Here is a 24,875-nt window from a genome sequence, read left to right as displayed (position 1 = left end):
GCCTTGACTCGGGGAAAAATAATTTTACACGGTTGTAAAAATAACTCACTTGTATTCTTCCAAAGGTCACTTCACAAAACACATTTATAAACTTTAAAAACAGATTCTCTGAACGGAATCTCAACGCAGACTTTGAAAATGGACTAAAACATAATATTTCAAAACATGAAAGAATCTTGGCACTTGGAGCGTGGCTCAGTGTTACGCGGGCCAATCTAATATATCAAGTCCCTCAAATGAATTTGCCCTACGCATATATTAAGATTCAATAGCCTGAGATACCAAGCCCATGTGATGACTCATGCAGAATTTCAGTCCAGTCAACTTAATTTTCTCTTGTGAAATGGTTGCCTTGATGACGAGAGTTTAGCTTACTTGAAAATATTATTAAAGAGCAAATATAAGCAAATGCAATTAAGAAAAGGAAAACAGGTCATTTATCTGAAGAAAAAGAAAAGGGGATGGAACCCCAACGCTTAGCCTTAATAGTACTATTATCACGGAGGTTTGGTGGTAGTAGAAGTAGTTACAGAGTTAGTGCTGTATTAGTAGTAGTAGTAGTATTAGTAGTAGTACTAGCGGCAATAGTATTAATAGCGGTAGTAGCATGTGCATATTACCTTTTGGTCAGTTGAAATCGCTTTCATGATGCCCCGGAAGTTTCAACTTGACTCGTGTCGTTCATAAAATATTGTTCATGTACGCTTTTGACACCCTTTTGACACCCTTTTCACCTTAATGCACTAAGCCTTACAAGTTGTTGCGTTTGAAGTAGTAGTTGGAATAGTTTAGTAGCAGTAGTAGTTGGAGTAGTTTATTAGCGGTAGTAGTATAAGGAATAGAAGCAGTAGTATTAGTGTTAGTGATGACATGCATAAATTACCTTCTTGTCAATTGATCTTCGTCTTTAAGTATTCTCCAAAAGTTTCAACTTAATACCCGAATCAATTCTTGAGATCCACCCTTTTGACAATTTGCAGGCAAATAGTGTGTTTTGATATAGTTCAAATGTATTAATAGCAATAGTAACGGGTACCTTTTGCCTTTTGGTGAACTGAACATACCGGTCATGATGCCCCTGAAGTTTCCTCTTGATCTGGTAAGCCGTTCCAAGAATATTGCTGATACGTCCGTCTCAGCAATCTCTATACACGGAGAATGTTTCAGTTTAGTTTAACTTTCCCCTCAAAATTTCATCAGATATGTTTTTCAAAATCGTCAGCCTTAGTCGTACTCGCTACACAAGTAATAGTTTTAGTGATAGTACTGGTAGTAGTAATAGTAATTGTTGTAGCAGTAGATGCAGCAGAAGTTATAGTAGTAGTAGCCTACAAATATTGCCCTTTTGGACAACTGATCATCTACCTTATCACTTCTTGAAAATTCCAAATAAATATACTCAGTCATTCCTGAGTTACACCCTTTTGACAACCCAACTGCACATAACATGTTATGATTTAGTTCAACACTCCCCTTTAACATTTCCTGAAAGACTCATCTTAAGGCCCTTCGTATTTTGGGAAAGTAGATGTCAAACAAGAAAAATTAAGCAAGAAAAAATGGGTTTTAATTTCAACTAAGCAGTGAAACAAAATAAATAATAACAAAACAACACTTTAATTAAAAAAATATTCCTAATATTTTGGCCCCGCGTCCGGGAACCTTACTCAACGAGAAAAAAAATGAAAAGAACGAAAAAACAAAAAAAAAGGTTTTTAATAAATAATACACAAAAAAACACGACAACTAAACACACGAAAAGCAGAAAGAAAAAATATGTAAATAAATAAATAAAAACAACTCACATTATAAACAAACTTCCAGCACTAACGTTATAACACAAGAACAAAACTAAATCGAATTGTCTATATTGAAACCATGGGTCACTCTCTTTTTAACATTCAGTGTATAACTGATCTGTAAATTTACTTGAGTATACATTTACTAGAGTGGATAAATTGGTTTATAAACTGAATATTAAGAGGAGAGTGACCCATGGTTTCACCATGGTTAAACATTCGATATGGTTTTGTTCTTGTGTTATAATGTCATTGCTGGAAGTTTGTTTATAATATGGGCTGTTCTTATTTATTTACTTTTCTTTTTCGTGTGTTTAGTTGTCGTGTTTTATTATGTGTATTATTTTTTAAAAACATTTCTTTTTGTTTTTTCGTTCTTTTCATTTTTTTCCCGTTGAGAAAGGCTCCTGGACGTGGGGCCGAAATATTCTGATTATTTTTTTTTAATTAAAGTGTTGTTTTGTTTTTATTTTTTTTCACTGCTTTGGTAAAATTAAAACCCGTTTTTTCTTGCTTAATTTTTCGTAAATGGAAAAGCAATGTGGTCTAAGAAATGATAGAATTGTCAAACATGCATACCTTTTCTCAATAGCATATATTATATTTAAAAAATGAACAAATTACATTACTTGCGGCCCATTCAATGAGGCCTCAGGGGGGGGATATCCCCGAGCACATAATTACTGAACGTTTCAACAATGCTGACAAGGTTGAAATCACTTTGACTCTTAAAAAGAACACTATAACTTCCAATTTAAAATCAAACAAGACCCGTCTGAATTTAATACGACCACCTATTCCATAAAATATTCCCCAAGGGCATGACTTAAAGCCCTTGCCCAAGGGCTCTGGAGGGTTGTGCCAACCCGTGAGGCATCGTTATATGTCTTTTGGAGTATTTTAAACAAAATTACAATTACACAATTTCAATCAGATACGTTTGGTGAAAAGAGAGGTAGTTGGGGGAGGGCTAGTTGACCCTCATCACTCTTTGCTCTTAAAAGAGGACTAGAACTTCTAATTTTACCCAAAGAAGCCACCTCTAAAGCTTATACAACCATCCCTTACATAAGAAACTTAAATGTCCCGGGAGAAAAACTTACAACCCTTGCCCTCAGGCTCTGGTGCTTTTCTATGATCTTCGGACTTTTTGAATAAAAAGACTGTCTCAAAATATGTATTGGATGCATCTCGGGAAGACACAACATGTTTGTGTGTGTGTGTGTGTGTGTATGTGTGTAGAGGGGGGGGGGTAGCTGCGTTCCGATCACTTTGACTCTTAAAAAGGGCACCCGTACTAATGATTACCAATCCAATTAGTCTCCTCCAAAGTATTTACGACCACTTTTTTGATAAGAACTACCTTTTCTATAATATGCTCCCAAGGCATTACTTACAATCCTTGGCCTGAAAGCTGTAGGGGGGGGGTGTCTTCCTCACAGACATAATTTCCGGACCTTTCAACTACAATGCGAGAAATTACTGTCTCCAAATTTTGATTGGATATGTTAAAGAAAAGGATGATCTTGGAGGGGGGCTGGCTGCTCTCAAATCACTCACTGCTGCACTCAAGGCACTATAACTTTAAATTTCAAGGCCAATGAGCCCCATCTGAAGATTATACGACCACCCATTCCATAAAAACCTTATATGCCCCCATGACATAACTTACAACCCTATCCGAGGGTGCTGGGGGGGGGGGGGTGCCAACCCTAGAGGCATAACTAAATGATCTTTGGACTATTTTTTAACAAATTGGGTATCGTGTTTTCGGAGAAGGGGGGGCTAAATGCCCTTAATCACTTTTGACGCTTTAAAAGAAACTAGAACTTCAAATTTTCAACCAAATGAGCCTCATCTAAATTTAAACAAGCACCCCTTCCTAAACTCCTTAAATATCCCGCAGCATAATTTACAACCCTCACCCCAGTAGGAACCCTTCTCTAATTTCTAACTATACAAGATCACAGCCAATCAGAGGTCTATAATACTACTTGGACAGGATTACACGCCTCTTTCTAGACCAATCAGAGAACTAGAAATACTAACTCGAGTGGAGCAACTAATATAAGGAAGGATTGTCAGTATAGTTTATATTAGTGTGAGAATAAAATTCAAGGAGTGAGAACAGTTTCCCTTTACTCGTTTATTTATTTGGCAATATATATATTTGCAATAATAAGTGGAATGTTTACACTATTAGAAGTTGATAGTGGAGCTGGTAGCAGCAGTGCTGATACATGAGCACCAAAAATTGTGGTAGAAATAAAGAGAGGATCTCGAATTTGTCTCGAGTGGGAAGAAGTATATGCAAGATATGTGTTATCTTTGAGTAAATTTAGGTTGGAGGACCAATTATTCTTCGCTGCGAAAGTCAATATAGTACATATACATAGACTCCAAAGTGCTTTAAATGCAATAGTGAAGTATATTGAGGACAACAAGTTATATCGGTAATTGTATATGGGTAATATATTATTGTTGTAATTATGCTAAAACAAAATAAAATTATTTCGTTATCGAAAATGTTCCCTTTCTTTTCGTTAGATTTTTTAAAGTTGGTTATCGAATATTCTTGAAGTAGAACGAATCATGGTTAGTCTAGAGTCAGCAGTGAGAGTGTTAGGATTGAAAAATGAATGAATTTGAGAAAGAAAGAATTATGTTGAATCTTGTGATTATGGAAAAATTTTTGATTCCAGATGATGATTTTCTTGAGTTATCTCTTCAACAGAAGATATTTTCTCAGGGAACACTTGACAATATAATAGGGAAGGATTCTCCCCCGTTGGACTATTGTATGAAGCTTTTACAGCATGGCTCAAATGCTTTTACTCAATTTATTGACATATTAATTGAAACAAAGGAGAATAATATCGTGGAAATACTTTTGAAAACATTGCCAAAGATTCTATGTAGATGACTCTCTCTTCAAAACAGATTATGTATTGTCACAAAATTGTTCATCTCTCTTCCCCCTCTGAATTTATCGAACGTGGATCAGTTTCTTTTAGCTGTGAGAGAATTTAAACTGGAAACAAAAAATGTTCTATACATGTCCACTGTGTATGTATACTCTTGGAAGTTGGTCATCATGTGAGAATTGTACAATTATTGATGGGTAAATTGAAAAGTTCAAATTATGCAACCCGTCTAAATTACATAGAGGATATGTAGTACAAATTATAGGCTGTAATTCATGTCTTGAAGAGATTTGTGACTCTCGCCCTAGAGGACAACTATGCTCCAATTGTCACTATGACAAATGTATTCAGTGGGAGAATACTTATCCTGGTATGATTGGAAAGGACCCTAAACAATATTTTATTTTATTTCTACGAGATTGGTATCGTCCTTGTTTTAAATTACTTTGGGAGGAAGAATCAGGTCTACGATTCAACTTTTGGGGTAACAAGACAATTTTGTTTCTACGCCATCGATGTGACGACACTGCCTATTATGACGATAAACCTAGTGATTTTTATTTGGCTGTTACATAATGTGATTCACCATTTGAAAGCACTGTATGTGATATTGCTTCAAATAGACAAATTGAAACACGTGAATTTCACAATATGAATGCACATAGTGTCATTGACTATACAAAGAGATATGATAAGAATGAAGTTACATTGTACTGTAGAAAATATGGCTCTGACTCTGCAGCCAATCAAGATTAATATACAGTGAATTCAAATGATCTACCAGCATTAGTGGTTCTCGACAGTTGCCTATACATCAAAGAAGAAGAAATCTAAAGTGAAAATAAAGACATTGTTGTTGTGTATATACATTTTCTTATTAATAAACAAACTTACATATATTTTTAAGACACTTTACTCGTAGGGCACTAAAATCAATATTATGACAGGTCTGAGAGGATATTTTCCACCATAAAGTCGTTCAGACGTGGATTGTCTACGTAAATGTTGAGAAACTGCTTGTAAGTATAACCACGACATCTGAAGACGAAATGTAGTAGCGCATGAAAATTCCACTGCTTTCAATATAGTTGTTGATGTGTGGAGTGTAGAATGTATAGGGTAGGCCGAGAGGATCCAAAAATTCAATGTCTTCATTGTTTGAAAGATGCATAGCCAATGGCCAGTATTCACAGTCGACAGACCTCTATTAACAATGATTAGGGTATTGTTTGCACTCTGAATTTTCCAAGAAAGTGTGATGGTAGACAATAGGATCTGTATTTGGACATGTAGGGGTCCATATTAAATACACTGATTATTTGACTAGTGTTCATGGTACAAGGTCTAGTAAAAAACTGCCTTCGGGAGTGACTTCCCAATAGGTTTCAAATTGATTTAACGAGATTAGTGCGATACTCTCAGCTAATGGATTGGCAAATGTAAACTCTAAGCGAATACTCCCCGTTCGTACTATACTCATATCTTGATTGCCAGACAAGTCTAGTACTATGATACCATGTGTTTCAGCGAGCATTTCTTCGGTTATACCATTTTCAAATAGTTGTGATTCATGATCTAGGGTTTGCATTGTCCACTCATGCAATGTACTATAGGATTTATCAAAAGATAGATTGTAGAGTGGGATTCCATTTACTTTGCAGACAAGAGATGAAATTCCAAACATCTCAAATTTATGTGGGCAACCAGTCCACGATTTTATTGCAATAACGCTTTTTACAAATCCCAATGCTAATTTTGATGGAATTTCGCCATTGATAAAGGATGAGTCAGTGAAGGTGCGCGAGCCTGTGGCAATCTGACGGTGATTGGTGATAGTATGAGGAACAAGTAGTTTAATATTATTTCCACTGGTTCTCAGTTTTTCCACTGCCAAAGCAACAGAACTCATAGCCTGCTGCTTTCGTACATGTAGTATTGCCGAGCTGAAGGAGGGAGTTACATTAGGATTGGCAGGAAGTTCCTTTCGTAAAATGAAATTGGATGGATCAAGCGTCAATTTTATATCCAATTTAACATTTGGTGGTAGCCATTGGGGTATATTAAATATCTCATGATTTATTTTTCCAACTAGATGTAATTCACTAGTTTTAGCATTTTTAACTGCATCTGTACTATCAGTATCTGTAATATATTCATATCCGTTGGAGGGGCCTCTCAATTCCTTGTATGACTATGGTGGCATCAACATGAACTTCATATAGCTTGTATAATTTGAGAGATTGTTGCTTGTGCTCACCAATGTGCCATTTATATGGACACTGATTTGACAAAATAAATTATGTAATATACAATTTCATAGGATATTCCATCTGCACGAATTGGCATTCCATTGTCATATTTCTTGGCTATCATATTTAAATCTATAAATGTCAAAGACATATCCATAAAGTAGTCCTCATTGGAATAAATTTGAAAGCGGATTTTATCGGAGAGCGGTTGTTGTGGATGAAATTGTTATAGTATCCATGTCTTACATTCACATAAACATTTTCTGCATTGAATAGATTTAAAGATGAAGGGATTGTATGATGAGAATCGTTATGCGGTAGATTTGCCATTGTTCAGTCTATGAAAAGAAATCCAGTTTCGATCTAACAATTCTCTTCCTAGGGCTTCTTCTTCTTCTTCTTCTACCAGTGGTTATTGTACTTGTCGTTATTTCCTTCTTTTCTTTGACAGGGTGATGTCCGTCGTTTCTGACCTGAGTAGAGACTGATGAGTGGTGCACTGTTTCTCAACCTTTTTAAACCAGTTCCATTTTGTCGAGATTTCAATTGCTCGCCCAGGGCTCGCGCACTGGACCTAAGTTTGTCCGAAGAACTTTTTTAAAATCCTTGCCAGAGCCCCAATCGTATAGTGTAAAGGATGCAAAATCTTTCGCAGCCGGTATAATATATTTTTTAGCGAGAGGTAGTGCAGAGCGAAACAGCTTAGCAAACCAACTGCCAAGACCATAGCCAGACATTGATAAACGACCTTTGTAATAGTCTGTTCCGTTCCCCAATTGTCTTGGGCCAAGACTATTAACATAGCAGTCAATATCAGGAAAAATGAATACCTCTTTTCTATTAGAAATCTTGTTTTTTTTTAACACCCACAACGATGGGTCAAAAACGGCATATAGCTGCAGCCAAACCTTTTGATGTTGCTAGAGAATCACATAACTCAGTTCTTAGCATGGGCGCCCATATGGGGGGGGGGGGCAGGGGGGGGGCTCTCGCCCCCCCTGGCTGAATGATGCTGCCTTATTTTTATATTTTTTTCTGAGATTTCTATTATATAGCATTAAAAGTAGCAATTAGACGAAGTTTGCCCCCCCCCTGGAATTCAGCTTATGGGCGCCCATGGTTCTTAGTGTTAATAGACAAAGTTCCAAATAGGAAGTGTTTACGGGGTTATACTGAAGATGCTTTATATTGTAATTGTGAATATGATTGGTTTTTCGTTCAAGAACTCGTAGGAAGGGGACATTGCTATCTCCAACTCTGGATGTTTCAGCAAATGAAGCATAGAGAAACATACAATTGTCTGAGTGGAAGGCAGGCGGGCAGTCAGCAAAAATAATATTTGTGTTTCTGGCAATTTTACCATTTATTATAGTAACTTTAAAGCCAAGAACATCTTTTAGATTATCATTGAGAATAATCTTTTCACTGGCAATGGGTGAACTAATGTAGATATTGCCCTCTTTCTTTGAATAGTTGAAATAAAAGGCTCCTTCTTACGAGCGGAAATTCTTTTATTGATAGAACGACATAAATAATTCATACAAGTGAGTTCTTCGTATGGTAATACAACGTATGGATAATCCAACCAATTGATCTTTTGAATTTTATGCTGTTCGTTAAAGGCTGGTGGCCAATCATAGGGATTAATTTTTATATCGTATTTGCGATCTTTTTTCAGGATATCATAGATGTTTTCGAGAATGCAGTCGACAAGAGCCGCTTCATACGCGCCGTCGAATTCGATAGTGGGAGAGATTTTGTCCAAAAATCACTTGTTTTATTCAAATCATTGTAGAGAGGGTTGAAGACATTGGACAGGAATGTGACATAAAAATCATTTGGCGTTGTTAGTATCTTCAAATGCAACCCAAGAATCAAAATCAGAGTTGTATCCTAGCTAACTAACAAGCAACTGTCTCTTGCCCCTGCGTTTACGGCTCTTTAGTGTCTTTTCAATTTGATAAATTTCACTACTGTTTCTAACTCTTTGTAGTTCATATTCATAAAAACGCCGAGAATCTCATCATCTTTGGGGTCTCACAAACGATATGTCGTGGGTTCGGTGTCTAGGATTTTGGACACTTTAAAAAGTTCATTGGACCATAAATCGTTCCCCTTTTCAAAAATATTGCTGGTTCTATTAATTCGGACAGTATCGCTAACATTGGATTTTTTCTTCACAATTTTTTTTTCACTGGAATATTTTCAAGAAAAGTGTCAATTGTATTTTCACTGCAATGAACTCCCTGGACAGAGGTCGATGAGGTAGTTGGTTATATATTTGCATGATTTTATCTAAATCAGGAATAAAAGCAACAGTATTTTTTGGTGTATAATATCTCGAAATTAATAGACGAATTGTTCTTATTAATCGTTCAGCCAATGTAGCCTCTATCAGACTGTGACCATGATAGAGCCTTATATTATATTTCAATAAAACCTTTTGCACATTTGAATTAACAAATTCGCTACCGCGATCACTTTTAATTTTTCTATAGCAATCTTGTTCAAGAATGCTTTCTAAAGCCTGAGGAACTTCAACACCTCACTTTATTTGCTATGGAATGGCATATCATTAGCGACTAAAGACACTGATTGCCACTAGAACATATTTTTAGGGTGTATTGTGACATCTTTGAATCTCATCTAGAGTTAAAAGATCTGTTTGCATTATATGCAGTGGGAAAAAGTCTTTAGTTTGTCGATATTCTTTGCCACGAAACCTGCGAATTCGATGTAGAGTGTAACTCGGTTCATTTTCTAGATACCCTTTTACATTTTTTAAAATGCTGCTGCTACTGTTGACACCGACGTCAGAGGCAACTTTGGAAAGTGTTTTGGGTGAAATTATACTTCCCACTTCACGAATGTTTTCATAGACATGTTTTAAAACTTCATCCATTTTGAACGCGATCACGTAGTGAAATTCCCATTGCCCTTTTGCACACTGGAGGTTGGTGCTTGTGACGGTGAGTTGATATCAATACGTCTTTGCTTTTGTCTAGCCATTATCATTGTCTTCGTCAGTTATGAAATCATTGCTGCTGCTAGGAGTGCTAGTATTTTCCAAGATTGATTTAAAATCTTCTTTTTATTCTTCTTTTTTAAACGGCGGTGTTGTTGTTAGAGGGCTGACACCTCTACTATATTCCCTCAATTTCTTTAGAATTTGCTTATTGCCAATATGAATTTTGGGGAAGTTTGATATATTTAGAAAGCTGTATAGATTATTGTCAAATGATAAAAGTCCTTTACGGTTGGTAACCATATCACAAATTAAATCGAGTAGATTATAACTTTTTCCCTTAATTATAACTCGTTTCCCGGTTCTATCGACTTGAAATTGATAATCATAACCACTTTCCAACATGAGATATGTTAATAGTCTTTCACTCTGTTCCCGATAGGTGTGAGGCAATAGGTTTCCAATTGATGTCACTATTGAATTCAATTCTTTCTCCTTTGATTGTGCTGTTGTTGCTGGAGAACCTTGAGGAGATGTTTCCTTTTTGGGTGGCTGCGGATCAATAGCATTGACAGGGGGTCTCTCACGATAAGGTCTATGTTTGTCCACACGACGAAGTACATCTTCAAGTAGAACTAGCTTTTTATCATCGGCAATATTTTCATCATTAATGAATTTGCTTAGATTGTCCTCAAAGTGTTCAATTGGTAAAAGGACAGGTTCTATTGGAGTCGATTTGTAGGGTTTAGCCATCTAGAGAAAACTGGTTACAAGTCCTGCGATTATTGACAGTAAAAGTGTAAAAAAAAGCTACCGCTCGCTTAAAGGAAACGTTTTCTTTTAAAATCTTTTCCTTTGTTTTTGCAAGCCAAGGCACTTACAATTTAACGATGTTGCTTTGTCTGTTGTCTAACACCTTGTGGCAAGTGTACATTGCCCTCAGTTAAATTCAAACAAAGTTCAGACATTAGATTAATAAATTTTTTGTCAACATCATGTTTGAGTATGGCCTTCCTGAGGGGTGGTTTTGAAGTGCTTAAAATGGAAAATAAGTATCTATTTTTGTGTAGTTTCTTCAGTGTCATGACGGCAACTAATAGCCCTTTCTACTGTTCACCGGAAGATATACAGTAATTTCTTTTTTCAAAATATCTGTGACTACACGTAAATCCTCGGGTGTATTCTGATTAAGATCCAGCAAAATGTACCCGTAGGGCTTATTTGTCGCCTGACTGTAGGCTGGAAGTAGAAATTTGGGGGCACCGGGATATATTTGTGTGTTGAGAGTTATTAGAGAACTTGAATCATGAAGAACTCCATAGATAATATACACGGTGCAGTTCAAAGAAAGGGTCCTCATACACTTGCTCTAATGAAACAGATTGTGTAGAACTAGGGTTATGGAAATGTGTTCATGATGAGAGCGAACATTAAACAATTGTAGCATTTCTTGTGGGAACTGTTCAATTGATTCAGCTAAATCATCAATAATCAGCCATGAGTTTGGCTCAATACTATTGGAAAGGTTAATTCCTCTAAAGAGTTGTAATGGCATAGATGTAGCAGTGAAACTAGCTTTTATTTGGTCATAGGACTCTTGCCAAAAACTATGGCAATATTAAATTTTCGTTGGTTTTTCCAAAAACATTTTATTACAGTTATTAATTATTTTAGCTAAAAGTGTCGTTTTCCCGACATTAATACACAACAGAGAAACGATCTGCATGGTGTTTTAAATTGATACATACTGCTGTTGACAGCAGTTGGACTACAACTAACTGTAAACCATACTTGTCTAATGAATAAATTATAATAATTTTCCCTAGAGTAGCAGCATCTACCTAGTAAGATATGCAATAGCAACAAGAACAACCAAAACATATTTTTTTCTTTTATTAGCAACACGTTTTGTAAAAAAATAATAACAAAAGAAAAATTTAATATTTTTCATTTTTGGCAACAAGAACAACAACAAAAAAACATATATTTTAAATACAGCAACAGCAAGAACAGCAGCACAGTTGAACACATTTGTAGACTAAGGCAAAAAAACACTATTTACAACATTTAAAAGATGAGGCCCCCATTCCGGAGCCGAAGGCTGGGGGGACCATGGGGGAGTACCTTCACACCATCCTCGAGTACATAGACCTTGTCGGAAATACAAGACATGGCATTTTTTTCACTCTAACAGTATAATTTTTAAATTGTGGAGAGCAAATTGCCATTACTTTTGCTCTTAGCAATAGACTACTCTCCATACAGTTTCTGTAGACACTCATGTCAAAATTATTTTTACAAAGTGTGTAGGCACCCCTTTACACGCTTGTTTTACATCCTTATCGTGTGTCTCTAAACAGTATACTTTTGGACCGGGAATCGCCCCATTGGATGTTAAATTGCTCACCGTCTCAGATTTTAACATTAACAATTGATTGGGGACCTGATGTAGATGTTTTCATTCCTATTTGTGTAATCTATCCGTGAGCTGATGTGGGTGTCATTTTCAAAATCTTCCAATAAATTCTCGGTTTCAACTTTTAACAATAGAGAATCTGTGTCTCCATAGTACACTAGAACTTCCCCCTCCCTTGGCCATTGTACCTTACCCACATTGTAAAAGAATGACCACATGAGTTTCTTGGAAATTTCCAGTACTGAACTCCCTCCCGCAATAACATTTCTCTCTTTTCTGTGTAGGAGAACCATATTCATATTTATGACCGTGAATTTTGTAAAGTTACAATTGGTGCACATTCTCGGGTAGGTTACGACGTCTCAACGAGATCTGTTTTGTACGCTTTCCCTCATTTTTCCAAAAGCTGAATTTAAAATAAGTTTATACATTGCTTTTTGAATTTTACTTTATGCCTGTGAACGTTTACTGACAAACATGTCAATAAACGTTTTCAAGTAGGGTTTCTGATCGAATTTCAGGGCTCTGTGTATCTTTGTAACCCTTAAACCATTTGTCACCATCCATCGCAATAGCACATGGTGAACAACAATGTTCTGTTTCGTGTCCAGATCTGCAATTAGTTTCTGCTTGGAGGGGTCCAATGCATTCCCATATCCTCGACCAAAGACCAATTGTATGGACTCAAAGAGTCCTTTGCCACCTATTTCCTTTGCCGCCTGTCTATTTACACACAGAAAAACGAATCTTTGACAGAATCGTGGAGCTTCACTGGTATGTGACGTTCAATTTCAAAAACCATCCTTGGAGATCATTTTCTTCGATACTGTGAATGTCTGGAAAATCTAGGGCACAAGGATTTTCAAGCCATTTGTAATTGCCAAACGGTAAACTGTAGTGAGCTATTGCCGAAGGGTATAGTGAGTTCATGTCCACAAAAACAGCATTGGACTTTACACCATCAAAAAATTTCTGCCCACTTGGATCAGTTGTTAAGACGCGATCCCCGTAAAAAAATATATCCCCCCTTCATAGATCTTTCTACAAATAAGTGTTGATCCACAAAGGTGATCAAACCTATTTCCTTCCTACTGATTTTTAGAATTAAGTTCATCACGAGTTGTGGTGTTGAAAAATAATAGCCAATGTCTAGCCTGAATTCCAAATATATTTGGTGTGTGTTCTTGCAGACAATATCTAAAAGAGTTAACACATTGCTTTTCAAGTACATTCTACAATAATCCCAATCATTTTTACAGCCCCCTTAGCCCATACCCTCTTGGTAAATTCATAGTCATCGGCAGTACATTCATTATCGGTAAGTGAAATATAGAATGCTTCAATGGGGGGAGTTTCTCCTCACTTAACCTTGCGCCAGAATTGTAATAATCGTATGCATATTTGCCTTTACAGGTGAGTAAGTCATATATTTCATAGTCGGAAAAGCGCTGTTTAAGCACAGGGAAACTATCGAAATTGTCACTTTTCTGTAGTTGAATTAGTTGGATGAGAGCCTTGGGAAAAAACTATAACAATCCAAAAAACGGATTTTATTCCAACATGTATGCCCATTATCCACTGTTGTCCACTTGAATTCTATAAGGAACAACTTCTCAGCTGATTTGGGTATAATATTATGGGTAAATGAGTTATTTACCAATGGGCTATCTGCAACACCCTTCCTGTACATACGGGCCAAAGCCGGTAAAATAAATTTCAAATCGTAATTTTGAAATGTGAATGAAAACTGGAATAAATAACTGCTGGCTTGCATTCACACTTCACGATTGATGTACTACGCCACGAAAATTACTACCCCATGATGATCTTTCCTGCCATAAATGATCCTGATCCCTCACTTTCCCCTTCCCCCTTAGTCTTTTTGCCCTAGTCCCTTTCCCCTCTTCAATTTCCTAGTCCCCTTTTCAATTCCCCCCCCCTCTAGTCCCTAGTCCCTAGTTCCTTCTTCAAATTCCCCCTTACATACCCAGCACATTTTCCTATTTTTAATGGCCAGGCGATCCTCTGCTGGTAGTCTCATTGGGTAGTGTGTGTGTCTCAATTGGGAAATTGCACCATTTGCTAGGACAATTAATTTAGTCAATGCTTTGATCATGAAATCTTCCTCTTCCAATGTCTCGACTATTTCTAACAGTCGCATAGTGTTACTGCTGTCTCATTGCGCATGGGCAAAGGAAGCTGCAATAGCTTGATATTCTTTGATACGATTTAGATAATGTGGGTCGTTCACATCTGTGAGGCTAACCTCACAATCCAAACTTATTTTATCGCTTTGCATGAGTGTATTCTGGAAATTTATAAATCTTAAAATTGCCCGGTCACCAGAAACTGTCTCCACCGATTGATAGCCGTGTCTTTTGCAGTGTTCCATGTGATTTTGTAGCTATAATTCAGTCCAAAATCTAGACAAACACATTGAGCAACATTAGCCTACCGCGCACCCCTTCTTTATCTCCCCCAGAACTCTACTAATATCCATAATGGTATTAAAGTTGCCAATTGAATTAGGTTCACTAGGTGGTGTTTACAACAGCCAAACCCAATGTTTCACAGATTCAATCGATGAGGCCCTTACTGGAAATATTACTTCCTTTTTATTGGAACACACACCCTCTTCAATTTCCATTTCGTACTGTAGCGCCGTAACACCAATCTTTAAATGCGCGTTTGCCCGTTCAAAAATATCTATTCCTTTGAGTATTACAGGAAATTCATCTGTTAAACAAGTAAAATCTACTCTTGGGAAATCAGACCCTTCTTTTCCATGCACGGCCCACAGGTCCAAATTTCTCTTTGTAGCTTTATTTTGTAGAGGTTGGAAAGTCGATATGAGAAATGCCTGTATGAAACACTTTTGGCCTGTTTAAAAACAGACTCGTTGGACACTCTTGAATCCTTCTAAATCAGGACCATATTTTAATTTAATAGCCTTCTCTTCATGTCCCCCTCTTAAAATAATTTTTTTTTTAATTTACATATATTTGCACTTAAATTTTCAACAAATAAAACCACTGAACCACTACAATTGTCATTATAATTATCCAGATGCGTAACAGCATTGTCAACCCATTGCATGAAAGCATTCTCATAATTCTCCAAATGAGGCTGCAGCACCAACATTTCAGTGTGCACATAATGATCATAGACCTCACTGTGATTTTCATTTAAATAGAATATTTTAAAAACAATTGAGGCCTTAATGCTGCCCCAGCCTCCCAACAGTTGAATTCATTGTTCAAGAGGTGCTCGAATCTTCTCCACATATGTATGGATGATATTTATGGAGTCTTTTATAATATTTCCAGCCATCAGTGTATTAAACGGACCACCAAAGGTTGCAGTGAAAACATCTATTGTATTCAGAATTGAATTTGTTGGCTGAAAATCTGGTAGCGGTGAGCATTGTATATCATCACTACCTTCTCCCCCTCCACCCATTTGTTCAAAATTAGAGCTGGTATGTGGAGTGAAATCTCAAAGTTCGCTTAACATAACCTCTAATGCATTAGGACTATGCAAATCAATCCAAGCGAATTCATTTTCTTTTTCAATTAAATTCAGTCGAAATGGGGTTATATTCATTAAAACTGAGGGGAAGGGGTTTTCATTTAACTCAGGACAAAAATGATCCAAAATTTGTATAGTGTTAGGACTCAGCCAAGATAAACCACTCTCTAGAAAATCTTGTTCTGGGCTAACTTCATTGCATTGTTGAACTGTACTAGCGTCTACATATAATGAATTATTATCAACACTGAAATATTTTCCTAATAAATTATCTGCCCATTCCGTGTCGTCAATAATGCCAGCAGGTATACCATCTAAATCATCACTACCATCACACCCCCGTACAAATGTTCCTTACTCTTCACTGATATGTAGTGGTGTTTCAACGGCGATCTAAATATCACGAAATTGCATTGGCACTTCCATTGGAACCGCTTCGTCAATGCAATCATATAGTTCATGACTTGTTTCTTCAGATGGGGTAGAAGGTAGTGATGAATCCGTTCAAACCTATAAAGAAAATAGCCACTTATTTTCAAAGCGTATATTTCACCCTTTTTTTAAAAAAGTCGAAAATTAGATTATTAGCAACCTATATTTTCTAACCATTTAAAACATATGCATTAAAATAAATAACACTTAGTAGAAATATCTAAGCGACGTTTGGATAATTCACTCCCCCCCCCCTAACCCCTCGATATGTATACTGAAAGTTTCAATTTAATAGCCACCCCGCATGCATTACTGATATATCATATTTAAAATCCAAAAGGGAAAGAGTAGGTTCTGATTTTGTTCATCATTTCCTGAAAATTTCATGTTAATACTCTTTATCTGTTTTGGAAAAATCCGGAGTCTTACTTGGTTTGAAAAGCATAGTCTAACCCCTCCAGGCCATCTCCTGAAAATAGCTTATTTTTAATGTTTATATAACCACCCTATTTGAAAAAAATTTGAAAATTGGATTAATAGCAAAATCTATTTTCTAATCATCTAAAATATAAGCATTAAAATAAATAAAAAACACGCTTATTGCAGTAGTAGCAGAAGCAGTAGCAATAACACTATCTGTGTAAGTATAGTGACATTTGGTTAATTCACTGCCCCCTCCTAACCAATCTATATATAACCTGAAAGTTTGAATTTAATAGCCACCCCATATGAATTACTTGTATATCATATTTACAATCTAAACGGGAAATAGTAGGTTCTGATTTTGTTCAAAATTCCCTGAAAATTTCATATTAATACTCTTTATCTGTTTTGGAAAAATCCGGGGTCTTACTTGGTTTGAAAGGGATAGTCTAACCCCTTCAGGCCATCTCCTGAAAATAGCTTATTTTCAATGTGTATAAACCACCCTATTTTTTAAAAAAAAAGTCAAAAATTGGATTAATAGCAACCTATATTTTCTAATCATTTAAAACATAAGCATTAAATTAAATAAAAAACACACTTATTGTAGCCGAAGCAGCAGCAATAACACTATCTGTGTGCGTATAGGGACATTTGGTTAATTCACTGTCCCCCCCCTAAACCCTCTGTATATATCCTGAAAGTTTCAATTTAATAGCTACCCCATATGCATTACTGATATATCATATTTACATTCTAAACGGGACATAGTAGGTTCTGATTTTGTTCAACATTTCCTGAAAATTTCATATTTCTACTCTTTATCTGTTTTGGAAAAATCCGGGGTCTTACTTGGCTTGAAAGGGATAGTGTAATTCCTTCAGGCCATCTCCTGAAAATAGCTTATGTTCAATGTGTATAAACCACCCTATTTTTCAAAAGTCGAAATTGGATTTATAGCAACCTATATTTTCTAATCATTGAAAACATAAGCATTAAAATAAATAAAAAACAAAAAAACGCACTTATTGTAGCAGAAGCAGTAGCAATAACACTATTTGTGTGCGTACAGTGACATTTGGTTAATTTAATTTGCCCTTTAGCTGAAAAAGGAATTGAGTTGGAATCACAAAAAGGCTTTTATATGCGTTTAAACGTGTAATGAAAAACAAACAAACAAAGACGTTTCTAAAAAAAAGCCTGGGCCACTGAAAAAGAAGAAGAAACACACTAAATCTAGAATTAAGAGAGTTCTAATTACACCTTAAGTATAATAGTGAAACATATGATGAATCCGTTCAAACCTATAAAGAAAATAGCCACTTATTTTCAAAGCGTATATTTCACCCTTTTTTTAAAAAAGTCGAAAATTAGATTATTAGCAACCTATATTTTCTAACCATTTAAAACATATGCATTAAAATAAATAACACTTAGTAGAAATATCTAAGCGACGTTTGGATAATTCACTTCCCCCCCCTAACCCCTCGATATGTATACTGAAAGTTTCAATTTAATAGCCACCCCGCATGCATTACTGATATATCATATTTAAAATCCAAAAGGGAAAGAGTAGGTTCTGATTTTGTTCATCATTTCCTGAAAATTTCATGTTAATACTCTTTATCTGTTTTGGAAAAATCCGGAGTCTTACTTGGTTTGAAAAGCATAGTCTAACCCCTCCAGGCCATCTCCTGAAAATAGCTTATTTTTAATGTTTATATAACCACCCTATTTGAAAAAAATTTGAAAATTGGATTAATAGCAAAATCTATTTTCTAATCATCTAAAATATAAGCATTAAAATAAATAAAAAACACGCTTATTGCAGTAGTAGCAGAAGCAGTAGCAATAACACTATCTGTGTAAGTATAGTGACATTTGGTTAATTCACTGCCCCCTCCTAACCAATCTATATATAACCTGAAAGTTTCAATTTAATAGCCACCCCATATGAATTACTTGTATATCATATTTACAATCTAAACGGGAAATAGTAGGTTCTGATTTTGTTCAAAATTCCCTGAAAATTTCATATTAATACTCTTTATCTGTTTTGGAAAAATCCGGGGTCTTACTTGGTTTGAAAGGGATAGTCTAACCCCTTCAGGCCATCTCCTGAAAATAGCTTATTTTCAATGTGTATAAACCACCCTAGTTTTTAAAAAAAAAGTCAAAAATTGGATTAATAGCAACCTATATTTTCTAATCATTTAAAACATAAGCATTAAATTAAATAAAAAACACACTTATTGTAGCCGAAGCAGCAGCAATAACACTATCTGTGTGCGTATAGGGACATTTGGTTAATTCACTGTCCCCCCCCCCCTAAACCCTCTGTATATATCCTGAAAGTTTCAATTTAATAGCTACCCCATATGCATTACTGATATATCATATTTACATTCTAAACGGGACATAGTAGGTTCTGATTTTGTTCAACATTTCCTGAAAATTTCATATTTCTACTCTTTATCTGTTTTGGAAAAATCCGGGGTCTTACTTGGCTTGAAAGGGATAGTGTAATTCCTTCAGGCCATCTCCTGAAAATAGCTTATGTTCAATGTGTATAAACCACCCTATTTTTCAAAAGTCGAAATTGGATTTATAGCAACCTATATTTTCTAATCATTGAAAACATAAGCATTAAAATAAATAAAAAACAAAAAAACGCACTTATTGTAGCAGAAGCAGTAGCAATAACACTATTTGTGTGCGTACAGTGACATTTGGTTAATTTAATTTGCCCTTTAGCTGAAAAAGGAATTGAGTTGGAATCACAAAGAGGCTATTATATGCGTTTAAACGTGTACTAAAAAACAAACAAACAGACATGTTTCTAAGAAAAACCTGGACCACTGAAAAAGAAGAAGAAACATACTAAATCTAGAATTAAGAGAGTTCTAATTACACATTAAGTGTAATAGTGAAACATATTGAGAATAATAAGTTATAACTGTAATTGTATGTATCATGAGGATTTATTTCCTCTGGATTAATGCATGTTAGTGACTGATAGTCTATTTACAAGAAATGTCGTTAAATTTAAACTCACTTTATGTGTTCCTTGCAATGCCAACATGTCCTTTGCCGGTTCACCTTCTTGTGCATTGGTCCTTGTATTCTTGCCTTGCATATAGGACGTTGAGGGTCCGGCGTAGCAAATTACTGAAGGACGTGTGTGATCCCCAATGCGGGCCTTTTTGACGGCGGGAGTGACACATTCTTCAAAATTATCCTTAAAAAGAAACTAAATTAATTTTTTTTAGTACAAAAAACTCCCCCCCCCCTTTCACAGCCCCTCTCCATCTTCTATATTAATACAACTTGTATAAAAAAAATTTCCGTTATTTCTACTTATTGTTTATGATGGAAAGGCAGTGTGGTTTTCGTTGCTATTTACGTCTAGTTTATGGGAAGCAGTTGACCAACGATATCTCTTATTTTACTTGTTTAGGCAACCTAAGTCTTTAAGATATAAATTGCATTTAAATACCCGCAAAGAAGTGCAAATCACGCAAACATTGCATTTAAAAACTGTAGTCCAAATTATTAAGGACAAAAAAACGACATATCATTTCTTTAGAAAGAAAATCTCTTGAAAAATTGTTATGTGAAAATCTGTCCACGGTTGATTATTCTCAGGTGGTAAGATTGGAAAGGAATTTGTTTAGTTATGATTTTCGTTTGTCTAGAGAACGTCTTTATAAGAAATTGGAATGTCTCAGGTACGAATCTTCAATGAATTATCGTACTTATATCCCCGAGGTTTACTCCTGGACCCTCTATCGTTAATATCTTCTCTAGAGCTCTTGAACCTATGGAAATCTAAACTCTTGAAAAGGTCCGAAATTCTCTTCCACCAAAACAAGTTCCTGTGGCAGATATAGTTTCCTCCTTACAATCTTATTTGCACAAACACTACACATCCTTTTTTAACCCTGATGAAGTGCGGTCTTGTTTTATTACTATACTTTACGACAGTCAAAAAAAGTTTCGTCTCATACTAATTTGACGCCAGAAATTTTGCACGACATAGAATTTTATCTACTCTTCGCAAAGGCCCTTCAATCATAATAACAAAAGCTGACAAGTGAAATTCATTTGTAGTCATGGATACGTTATATTACGACAACAAAATTTATTCACACTTAAAAGACACAAATACAAATATTTCCATGACTCACAACCATACTGATAAGTTTGCGAATAAAATTATAACCGAATTAAAGAATCTAAAACAAAATGGCAAAATCAGCCCTCAATTGCATAATAAATTTCTCCTTCGAGGTAGCTTTTGCCCAAAGTTTTACGGTTTACCGAAATTACATTAGCAAGGTATTCCCTTAAGGCCAATTGTAGCATGTATTGAAGCCCCATGCTTCCAATACTTGAAAGTGATTATGTACAGCCTTCAAACCTTTGCTTTATTCCCAAAAATCGTACATCTGTAATTCAGTTGATTTTGTGGGAAAACTTAAAATGCAAGCATTTCAGTAAATACAATAGTAAGTAGTTTTGACATAGTTTCTATGTACACAAATAATGATGTAGCAATATCTGAGCAGTTATTTAAAAATGAAATAGAAGAAAACTATCATTTAATTGAAGATTTAACAACATGAATAGATTGCGAGATTTTAATATCCCTAGTCAAAATTTGTAATAAGTATTCAATGTATTTCAGTTCCGTAATTCTTTTTATAAAAAAAAAAATTGGTCTCCCTATGGAAGCATTGCTATCTGGGTTGTTAGCGAACATTTATGTAGAATACTTTTAAAATTGGGCCTTAAATTCATGTTTTTTAAAACATGTCTATTGGGGGCCTTATATGGATGATGTAATAACGCTCTGGAATTATGGGGAAAATGATTTTAGGGGCTTTCTAGATCACCTTAATACATATGACCGAAATTTAAAATTTACCTTAGAAACTGAAAATGTAAATAAATAACCGTTTCTGGATGCATTAATTATTCGTAGCATTGATAAAAAGGATTTTACAATTTACAGAAAACCCACACAAAATATCAGATATCTACATTTTAAATCCAATCAACCCCCTCCTCCCCACGCACAAGTTAAAAGAGGTGTTGTTACATCTTTTGTTGATCGTGCCCTAAACATTTGCTCTGATTCTTACATCACAGATGAATTAAGTTTTATTATAGACATACTTTTTGAAAACGGTTATCCTATTGTCTTTACCAACAATACAATTAGCCGAAGATTGGCAAAAATAAAAACTTACGTTATTAATTTTGCGTCACAATAAAATCAATATCCACTATTTTATCGGGTGTTTGTTCCTTAATGTCTTCAAACGAACTGTTATCTTAGGTTTGAAGCACAAACATTATAAGGACTGTTCACAAGGTGAAATCGTGTCATAGCATTTACGTAAAATTCAATGTTGAAATTCCAGGGAGTCTGGTGATGTAACACCCAACAGTAATCCAAGTCCCTGATTGGTCTGGAATGAGGCGTGTAATCCTGTCCGGTTAGTATTCTATCCCTCTGATTGGCTGTGATCTTGTATAGTTAGAAATTAGAGAAGGGTTCCTACTCACTCCCAGGATCTAGTGGTTTGCATCAATCCCAAAAGCTTTTTTATATGATCTTTGAACTACTTTGGATGAAATGACTGACTCAATTTTTTTATTTTATGTATTTTGAAAAAAACACGACGTGTTGGAATGGGGTTGTCTGCCTTCTGATCACTTTGACTCTTAAAAAGGGGAGCATAAATTCAGATTACCAATCCAATGAGTCCACTCCAACGAATATGTTACCACACTGTCTATAAAACCTTGTATACCCCCAGCGCATAACGTATAACCCTTGCCCTGAGAGCTGTGGGTTTGGGGGTGTCTTCCTCAAAGACATAATTTTCCGGACCCTTCAACTACAATGAACAAAATTTATATCTCCAAATTTTGTTTGGATGTCTTTAGGGAAATGAAGAGCGGCGGGGTTGGGGGGGGGGGGCTGGTTGCGTCCAATCCCTTTCAACTATTAGAAAATGCAATAGAACTTGCAATTTACAATTGAATTTTGAAGTTCTATGACAACTCCTTCTCTATGAAATTTCGAGGTCTAAAATATATATATATATATATATATATATATATATATATATATATATATATATATATATATATATATATATATATATATATATATATATATATATATATTTATATATATATATTGCTCTCTCAAAACAAATATAATTTGCTCTCAAATCACTTTTTAATCTTAAAAAGGGTACTACAACTTCCAATTTCAAATCAAATGAGCCCTGTCTGTACATTATTCAACTACCCATTCCGTTAAAACCTTATATGCCCCCAGGGCATGATTTACAACCCTATCCCCACTGGACTGGGGGATTTTGTCAAACCTAGTGGCATTTGTTATATGTTCTTTGGGCTTTTTGGGCAAAATTGCTATCTCACAGTTTTCATCAGATTCGTTTGGTTCCGTTTTGGAAGAGGGGTAGTCGGGAAGGGGGGCTAGCTGCCATCCACTCTTTTGACTCTTAAAAGGGAAATAAAACTTCCAATTTTCCACCAAATGAGCTTCTTCTAAATTTTATACACCCACCCCTTCTATAAGAACCTTAAATGCCCCCAGGTTACAACTTACGACCCTTACCCCCCAGGCTCTGTGGCTTTGTTTCAACCCCAGAAGCCTTGTTATATAATATTTAGAATATTTTGAATCAAATTTCTATTAGATACATTTTGGGACAAAACGAGGTGTGTGTTGGGGGGAGGAAGGTAGCTGTGCTCCGATAACTTTGACTCTTAAAAAGTGCACTAGAGCTTCCGATTACCAATTCAGTGAGCGCCTTCCAAAATTTATATACATATATATATATATATATATATATATATATATATATATATATATATATATATATATATATATACATATATATATATATATATATATATATATATATATATATATATATATATATATATATATATATATATATATATATATATATATATATATATATATATATATATATATATATATATATATATATATATATATATATATATATATATATATATATATATATATATATATATATATATATATATATATATATATATATATATATATATATATATATATATATATATATATATATATATATATATAGTATGAAATGCCTTTCTGATATTCTAATAATTTATTTTTGTAAGCCTTGTTGATCCTGTACTATCATCAATGGTTTCACACTTACTCAAGAACGTAATTTTTCCTTTACATTTTTGTTTAAAATCACTAATGACTTCAATATTATTAAAATCGAGATTTTTCAGGGAAGGTGCATAGCGAGAAATCCCACTGTTGTCCATCTCTTTTTGTTAGAATAAAAAACGCTCTGGCTGACTGCTTTTTCATTTTGTTTTTGAACTTACGCATAAACAAAATTTTACATCCATGTGAAGTATGTATGCTCCCACTAAACATCATAATTTTGCAATTTCCCCATACTATGTAAAAAGGCTCTTATAATTCACAATGTTTTTGTAGTTTTCATATTGAATTCTGATTACTATGATTATACATTAAGAGCTACATATTTAATTTTTCAATGAAAAAAAATGTATGCAACGGGTAAAATAGTAGCCTACGTTTTTCGACTAATAGTAATCCTAAGTAGCTTTTTTTTTTTTAATCGCAATCAGAGACTAATTATATTTTTTCTTTTTTTATAACAGGGATGCATTTTTAAAGGCGCTGTGAAGCTTCTCTTTATTCCTTACTTGCTGTATCTGACCAATTTCTTTTTCAGGTTTTCGAAGCTCTCTTGATCGTCATCCGTCTATGCCAAATAGTTCAAGGCAGTCAAGTCTTGGCGGGGCTCAACCGAGAAGCGGCACATTTAACCAATTGCCCGCATCTAAAGTTTACTATTGTGAAGAACACGTGTCGTTTTATTTACGTATTGGCGCTGTTGGTAAGTAAATTCATTCATCTCAGGGGATGGGGGGGGGGGGTTCCATAACCAATATCAGCCAGTACCTCTATTTTTCTTCATAAAAATTTAGGGAAGGTGTCTTAAAATGTATGGATTTTCGATTTTAAGATTTTACCAAAGGTAGCTTAGGATATGT

The 24,875-nt window shown here is 35.1% G+C and overlaps 1 protein-coding gene across 1 annotated transcript in view; it reads left to right on the top strand.

The window, feature by feature from the left end:
* LOC148944986 (proton channel OtopLc-like) overlaps window positions 1–24,875 on the top strand; it is a 104,814-nt gene that overhangs the window by 36,141 nt on the left and 43,798 nt on the right. The window contains exon 4 of the mRNA XM_089099192.1: window positions 24,554–24,718. Coding sequence (XP_088955318.1) covers window positions 24,554–24,718 — 165 coding nt within the window. The remainder of the gene's footprint in view (window positions 1–24,553; window positions 24,719–24,875) is intronic.

The sequence above is a fragment of the Artemia sp. Qi Xiang Cuo genome, chromosome 13, assembly GCF_049724085.1.
Source record: "Artemia sp. Qi Xiang Cuo chromosome 13, ASM4972408v1, whole genome shotgun sequence".
Taxonomy (NCBI): Eukaryota; Metazoa; Arthropoda; class Branchiopoda; order Anostraca; family Artemiidae; genus Artemia; species Artemia sp. Qi Xiang Cuo.
The sequence above is the reverse complement of the archived record's forward strand: the minus strand, read 5'-3'. Positions and strand labels throughout refer to the sequence as shown.